Here is a 7449-nt window from a genome sequence, read left to right as displayed (position 1 = left end):
ACAGACGGACAGCCCGGAGGGAGCCATCGACCGTCGTCCTCGTCGAGCCCCGTCGCCGTCGCCGGCTTTATGGCCCCCGCCCGCCCGCCCGCCGTGGCCGTGTGGGGGACGCAACGTACGCAGGTTGCCGGGGGGCTGGGCGTGGCTTTGGCTTTGGCGTTGCTTAGTCGTGGGGGCATCATAGGATCGGAGCATTCTTATCCGAGAGGTGCCTCCCCCCTGGAGCTGTACTACGTTACGTACGACGAGATTGGAGACTGGGGCAGAGCTTTCAGCGCCCGCAAACTGTCGTGCTCGCTGTCCTTCCCTCCTCGTCCTTCTCTTCTCCTATCCTTTGGTGGGCACGCCGCCACTCCGCGGAATTGTACGCTCGCAGCGCGGCTGCAACACCTGTATGGCTGAGATGCAGATCCGATCCGCCGGCGTAGGCGTGGTACGCCTGTAGCCACCTTTACTGACTTCCGGTCTCAACCTCAGCTCAACTGACCACTGGCATGTGCCTTCATTTAGAGCCTACACTGCTCCATCTTTCAGAAAACCACATGCGGTGAGCTGCATATGGACATGGCAGGCTAGCTGATTTACTGCTGAACTAGACTGGTCTGTGCTTTTACAGTTGACTAGGTAAAAAATCACATGACAACACAAGCATGCATGGATGTGACAACAGGAGGAAGATATCAGGTACGATGAGACAGGGACTAGAGGAGACTGAACTGAAAGAATAGATAGAGACTAATATACAAATCCAATCTGGCCGACAGTCTATCAGGAGTACAGGGAGGGAGCGGGTGGAATCGAGGTGAATTCGTTCACCCAAATCACATCTGTCTTTAGCCACTCTTTTCACGGGGATTACATCACATGATACAACAAACAACAACATCAACAAGCAAGCATTAGGCTGACACCGAGAGAGAGAGAGAGAAATTAACTGGCACCGTCCAGATGCGCCGCCGCTGCCTGAATTAGCCAACTTGGTCTCAAAAGTTACGCAGGCTACCTACTCTTGAGCGACGCGGTGCTGGATTTCCTCAATGAAGAGCTCAGAATGGGCTCTTTCACGGGCGATGGAGGGAAAGGGGAAGAAGACGGGGGAAGCGCTCTCTGGCTCGAGATGGAGGAGAAGCAGCTTAACGGGTTTCGCAGGCGGCGCTTCTCTGAATCCTCGGGCTGGCTGTTTGGATCATGGCCGACCGGGGAAATCTTGAGAGACTCCGGGAGGAGGCAGTTGCAGATGGCACCTGTAGGAAAAAGGGATAAAAGTCAGTTTTTAAGGACCTCAGGAAAACAAGCAAAAATAATAATAATTGATGTACATGACAAGAATCTCATTTCTTCTACGACTTTATCTGGACAAGAAATGAAACTACACCGACCATGGACAGTTGAACTACATGTTCAGAGTTTCATGTTGTGCGGAAGCTGGCCCATGCTGAATGCAATTCCTGTTTAAAACTGAAAACAGAGACTTCTCAAATATCTAGCAGATGATTAGGCTGCAACAAGATCAGGTGTCAAGTGCACCGTCATATATTGCCTTTTTTTGTGTGGTGGAGGGTTATATTCTTTTCCTAATCTATCAAGGTCTCCAGTCCAATCGCTGTAAAGATTACAGAATTGCACTAGCAGATGATGTGATCACAAAAAGTACAGCTTTACACAACAATTTGGTAAACTACATTTCTAGAAAATAAAGTGGCAATGGAATTTAATCAGCAAGAATGATGGCCGTAATTGTCAAAGTGCTCAATGCATTCTGACCATGCACTCAACATTATCACAACTGCCTATCCTTTTGGAATAAACAGTTGACCATCTAATAATAATAAGCATTAGTGCTTGCATTAAGTTATGGTACCTATTCTGGCGAGCCGATTCACCCATTTTGGAATTTTGCTGCCGGTCAATTTGTAACACATATCCTTGCAAAAGTGGTTGCAATTCTTCATGATAAGATGGTAAGAATCTCCATTGTAGTTTACTGACTGTAGCTCCATGAACTGCCTAACTTGGATGGGATCTAAGCACGTCGTACCAAGGAATATTGATCTCCTGAATCTGAAACCAGGACATTGACGAGGTTCTACCTCAAATACTCCGCTTGTGGGATAATCATGTGCTCCAAATGCATATTCGACGCCATGAACTGCATGTGAAGAAAAAAAAAAGGCAATCAGACTACAATGTTATTCAGATCAGTTCTGTACTCCACAAAAATTGTCCAGTTTGATTTGCACGAGGACAGTAAAACAGAAGAGCCAGGTAGGATTTTGGTGTTGTTTTAGAGGACCTGAATAAAGGTTTAATTGTTGTTCCACCTTTTCACAAGCAGACCCAATTGGAATAAGCTAAAGCTAACAAAAGCTCTAGAGAGAGCCCTAAATATCCATCCTCTTGTCCTGGCAGCGGACACTGGACTAAAGGGATCCAGGAAGATCCTTACCTCATGTCTAAGAGATGGGTCTACATATGTATACATGTAAAAATATTTATTTATTCACCTTCCGAAGCTACCCATTTGGGAAAGAAAGATTGAAGTCTAAGCCATAATGCCATATAGAGCGGTCCCTCAAAATCAAGAGAGGCAAAGATTATTTCATTCATCTATAGTTTTCGTAGAAGGGAAAACATAGGCTACCATCCCATATTTATCTCTACCAAAAGAAATAAAAGATCAGAGGCTATGCCTATACATGAGTGTAGCAATATGAGCTAATAACAGCAGCAGTAGCACATATGAGTACATGATGGAGCTTATATAGGCTATGCCAAAATCTGTACTAGATGAACACCTGAAGCATCGTGTGCTAAATTGCTATGATACTGGTGGCAAAGATATCATTAGTCGCATTACAACCACAAAAACCTGATGGTCAAAATAAGCGCTATTATTTACCTAGAACTCCACTATGCAGACATGAGTCGTTCAGGTAAGGGGATTACTTGTTATTTTAATGCACAGTCGAGTAAGTAACAACTTGATTGGAGAATGGTACATAAAAGTAAGCTGCAGCCTATTGATAGTTAACATTAGCCGTTATGAGCTAGTTGGAATGATCTGAACAATCCAGGAGAAATGGTGACTAATATAGCATCAGTGAAGTCGTGTTGGATTTATAACTCGAAACCAAACAGAAATGAGAAAAGAAGAATGAAAAGAACTGGTGCATAAATAGTACGTTTGCTTAAAAAGATGCATCTGACACAAATAAGTACCTTCAATGCCAGAGTGAAATATACCAAGGCCTGCCCAATATATGTAGCCATTCATGGGTGTCAAATCATACACATTAAGATAAACCGGAGTATCATTTGGAGATTGACCGGATGCCTGAACCTTGGGAAACAGAAAGAAGCGCATGGTGGATTTCCTGCTCAACTGCAGAGGCACGAGGGACTTCCATCCAGGTCGTTTTGTCCTTAGTTTCATATTCCTTCACAAAATAAAGTCAGATATCAATATATGAAGGATCTAGTTCAGAAAGATCAACAATTGAGAACGTCAACTTTCTCTGAAATGGTTTTCCCGAGGTAGTTTAACAACTTCTCATTCTACACAAATAATAAGGGGCGATTAAAAGTTAAATAAAGATTAAATAATGAATTATTTATTTTTGAAGAGGCTAAATCTAATTTCAAGGACTTGTAAAATAAAAGCAGGAAACTGAAAAATGTGTTAAACCGCCCACCTTTGTGAAATATGAAAGGAAATAGTTAGCATGCGCTTAACAAGTCTAAGCTCCCTTAACTACAACATGTGCACTAGATTTAGCTGCATGGTAGGAATCTGAAATCTCTGGACTAATTGAAAATGCTAGGAGTTTCTTAGTATGCTCCCACAGAACAGAGTTGAGTAGCTCACTCCTTTGGCAGCTGAGTAGCTCGCACAGGCTGCTACCACACACGCTTTTAAGAGGCTCTAATTTGAAGGGGTAAAGACTATATGAAAGAGCAAACAAATGGGCACCCAATGTACTCAACCTAGCTGGCTGGATCTACCCTCTATCAAATATTAGTTCTTCCACATTTTGCTGGTGAGAATAGCAACTCTATATTAGAGTCTGATTCTTCAACATTTGGTTGGTGACGGTTCCGCATAATCCTTCAATCTACAGTCGCAACAATTACTTCAGGGCAAACACGCAACAGCAGCAACAAAAATTCAACAATGCATCAGCCATGTAGGTACCAACTTTGGTTCCATGTACCGCTCCATTCCATTACTGCGAAGTAGGAATTCAGGCTTTCAGGGACAGTGGCGTAACACATCACCTAAACTCCAACAACTGTTTTGGTACAAGTAAACAAACTGCTATGGTGCTATGAACACAACGATTGGTAGTTTGGTACTACCAAACTGAACTAAACCCCCTAAAAGGTACAACGGTGACACTCGCTCCAACTGAGGGGAAATGTAATCGAGTCTTGCTACAAATTTCAGAGAAGGGGTCAGAGGTTTGCAAAACTCAAACATTGTAATCGAATCCTACCGACTCAAAGCGCCCATGCTTTCAAGCTCTAATTTGGAGCTGTAAGATTATATAGAGAGCTCAGAGTTGCATACAGAGAGAGCCAACAGATCGGATCTGTTTCTCCACTGTCACTCAATGTACTCTACCTAGCTTTACCCTCTACTGAAGCTTGATGCTTCTACATTTTGCTAGGGGCAATGGTTACCCCATATTGAAGTTCCAGGCATGTGCATTCTTTTTGTGACGTTGCCACATGATTCTTCAAATCTAGACCTGAAGCAAACACCTGAGGAAAAAGAATAAGATGGCTCTTTTTCAACAATGCGCCAGCTCGGCTTTCAAGTACCGGCCCACTCCATTACTGGGGAGGAGAAACTCGGGCTTCCAGGGACAGCTACATCGCCCAAACTCCAACAACTGTTTCGGTACTAGAAATAAAACAGAGCTGGACTGCAGCTGCTGCAGCGAAAGCTACGTTTGGTACTAGTACTGCCAACCTGAAGTGAACCGACCCCCTCTTCCAAAAAGAAGAATTTGACGGAGATGCGCGTGCTGGAACTGAGGCGGGGGACAAAAGAAGGAAGGATGTTGACATGAAATGACCAGCCCGGCCGCAATTCCACCCTGCACGCGCGCTCCTTGTGCCGAATCGAGAACAAGAAGCGAGCAAACTCGACGAGTAGACGGCCCGGGGAAGACACGGGGCCGCAGATCCAAGCCAAGATCTCGCGGCACTGGAGTCAAAGATTGGGAAGCAGCTGCAGGCTTACCGCGGGGGAGACGGAGGCCGGCCGAAGGGCGACGGGGAGGGGAGGGGAGGAGCGAGGCCAATGGCCGTGGCCCGGCCGCGACGGCGCGGCGTGGGGGCGGGAGCTGGAGCTGGGGAGCGGAGGGGAGGGAAGGTATCCGAGGGAATCCTTGGGGGGGAGGCGCAGTTGTGGTGGTGGAGTGGCGTTGGTTCTGGTTGGGTTCGGGGAGGGGAGGGGACTCGTGATGGCTGGGGAAAGGCACCGAGGAGGAGGGGGCCGCCCCGTCGCTCGGGGTCGTCTTTGTAATTTATCGCCTTGTCTTTTCCGTCCCCTCGCTTCTTTTTTTGAAAGCTCTGCCTTTTATTCCTACATTATTAACTGGAGCGTGGGAGACCAGGACCGGCGGCCGCCGTGGAGGGCTGCGCTCCGGCGGGTTTCAGGGCACGAAATGGAATTAAAGATGAGCTCCGTTGATCTCTAGTAGCACTGCAGTTTTTGAATTCATAATCTTTCTCACGAAAATAAAGACGTCCTGCGACTCAAAAGGCTTCTGATAAAACTCTTGTAGCACAGAGGATCAAAGAGGCCCTGACTCAAGCATGCTAAATCAGAGAGTCATACATGTATGTGTTGGCCGTAATCTTAAAATGTAACGGCCCGTAAAGGTTACAGATGTATTCGTGTCGCAATGATCAGGCTGCCACTGACTGTTTTTCTCCGGGTTTTTGGTGCGCATGTCGTCGCCAATTGGACGTTTTTCATCATTGACAAATTGCGCGAGAACCGTCTCTGGAATCTTTGGCTACTCGGTGCCATGTGGAACTTAATTATTGCATGATAGCTCCCCCCCCCCCCCCCCCCCCCCCAATCTCAAGAAACATGTGACTTCTTTCCGTGAAATGAAATCAATTTCTTGGACGCCAACTTTCATGCTCCATCTGGGTAATATAGCAGGATTTTTTTTATCATTATAATAGCACTCAAACATTTTATTTTTGTGGAGTGCATTTTTCTGTCTGGCTGTAGATTGAGCCGTAGTAGTCAAACTTCACACTACAGTTTTGTAGCGTGTACAAATTTTTGCAAGAGGACATATGGCATCTGCAAAGATAGAAATCATAGAATCAACCATGTAACTTAGGGTCAGACGATGAAATCACTTGTTCTTAGACTACCCATAGTGGGAGTAACATAAGTGGTAACATCACACTTATTTAATTAAAATAGATGATGTGGCATGTAATTAATGAAAAAAGAGAAGTATGTGGTAACATAGTATGTTACTATAATATCACACATATCAAGAAAAAATGCTACAACCTAATAAATGAAGTGATGCATGACACAACACATATGTTAGTACCCACTGTGAAAATAGTAACATAGACTAGTAACCTACTCTAAGTTACTCTCCACTGTGACTAGTCTTAATTGACTATGCACAAAGAGTTAGCATTAAATATACTAGCTAGCCCAATGAAATCAAATCTAGAGCTATCAATTGAGTACTTTCTATTTTCATACTAGTTTTACTCCCCTTCAACAATTAGGACACACCATCTTTACTATTTAAAGGGGAATGTATACGCGTTGTTGTTCAACCATAGCCATTAATGCATAATAATTTAAAAACTGAGCGATGGACCAATTTAAAAATTAAGTCATTAATGCAAATCATTAATTAGGCAGACGAGTAATTATGTCTGTAGATGATTAGGAGTAGCGACTTTCCCAATCTTATTTCCCTATAGTCTACGCAATCCACTTTTTTCTAGATATTCTTTCTAAAATTGTCCATAATATATCGCTTCACATGCCACGACTCTTCAAATATTGATTCATTCCATAGCAACGCACGAGTATTTAGCTAGTATTCATAATGGTTGAGAAGAAAACTTGGCATACATATATTGGGTTATTTGTGGGAGAGGATTCGTGGCATGCAAGGGTGTGGGGCATACAGATTGTGGATCATCTGATTGCCTATTTACCTCACGATTCGGAAACAGGTTTTGTTTTCCATGTGCTTTAGATCTTAATTACCTTAGACTAGTAGAACGTTCGTGCGTTGCTACGGGCTAACAATGCATTATAAATAAATGACAAATGATTAGTTGTCTTCAAGGTCGAAGCTTATTTCTTCCGCGTACGTTCGGGAGTGTTTGAACATGAAACAGGCGCCCAACAGCAACACAAAAAATCCCACCTCACGCACACCCTTCCCT

General features: G+C 44.4%; 1 protein-coding gene across 3 annotated transcripts; it reads right to left on the bottom strand.

Annotated features, from left to right (window-relative positions):
* Positions 1-712: 712 nt before the first annotated feature.
* On the bottom strand, positions 713-5496 carry LOC123084936 (deSI-like protein At4g17486). Of its 3 annotated transcripts, none has more exons than XM_044506480.1 (4): positions 5246-5496; positions 3220-3437; positions 1862-2149; positions 713-1244 (listed from the first exon to the last, which is right to left on the bottom strand). In XM_044506480.1, exons 2-4 carry the CDS (start codon positions 3431-3433, stop codon positions 1000-1002), a joined length of 747 nt encoding a protein of 248 aa, XP_044362415.1. In that variant the 5' UTR covers positions 3434-3437; positions 5246-5496; the 3' UTR covers positions 713-999. The 3 variants fall into 3 exon arrangements, with proteins under 3 accessions (XP_044362415.1, XP_044362413.1, XP_044362414.1); XM_044506478.1 differs by lacking the exon at positions 5246-5496 and adding an exon at positions 4973-5206; XM_044506479.1 differs by lacking the exon at positions 5246-5496 and adding an exon at positions 3693-4918.
* Positions 5497-7449: the final 1953 nt, after the last annotated feature.

The sequence above is a fragment of the Triticum aestivum genome, chromosome 4A (assembly GCF_018294505.1).
Source record: "Triticum aestivum cultivar Chinese Spring chromosome 4A, IWGSC CS RefSeq v2.1, whole genome shotgun sequence".
Taxonomy (NCBI): domain Eukaryota; kingdom Viridiplantae; phylum Streptophyta; class Magnoliopsida; order Poales; family Poaceae; genus Triticum; species Triticum aestivum.
This window is presented reverse-complemented; position numbering and strand designations above follow the sequence as displayed.

Coding starts and splice junctions, on each gene's coding strand:
- LOC123084936 (XM_044506478.1), bottom strand. CDS start 5,070: ATGTCAACATCCTTCCTTCTTTTGTCCCCCGCCTCAGTTCCAGCACGC. Junction 2,150..3,219: donor ATTTCACTCTGGCATTGAAG/GTACTTATTTGT, acceptor CTTCACATGCAG/TTCATGGCGTCGAATATGCA. Junction 1,245..1,861: donor GAATCGGCTCGCCAGAATAG/GTACCATAACTT, acceptor TTTTTCCTACAG/GTGCCATCTGCAACTGCCTC.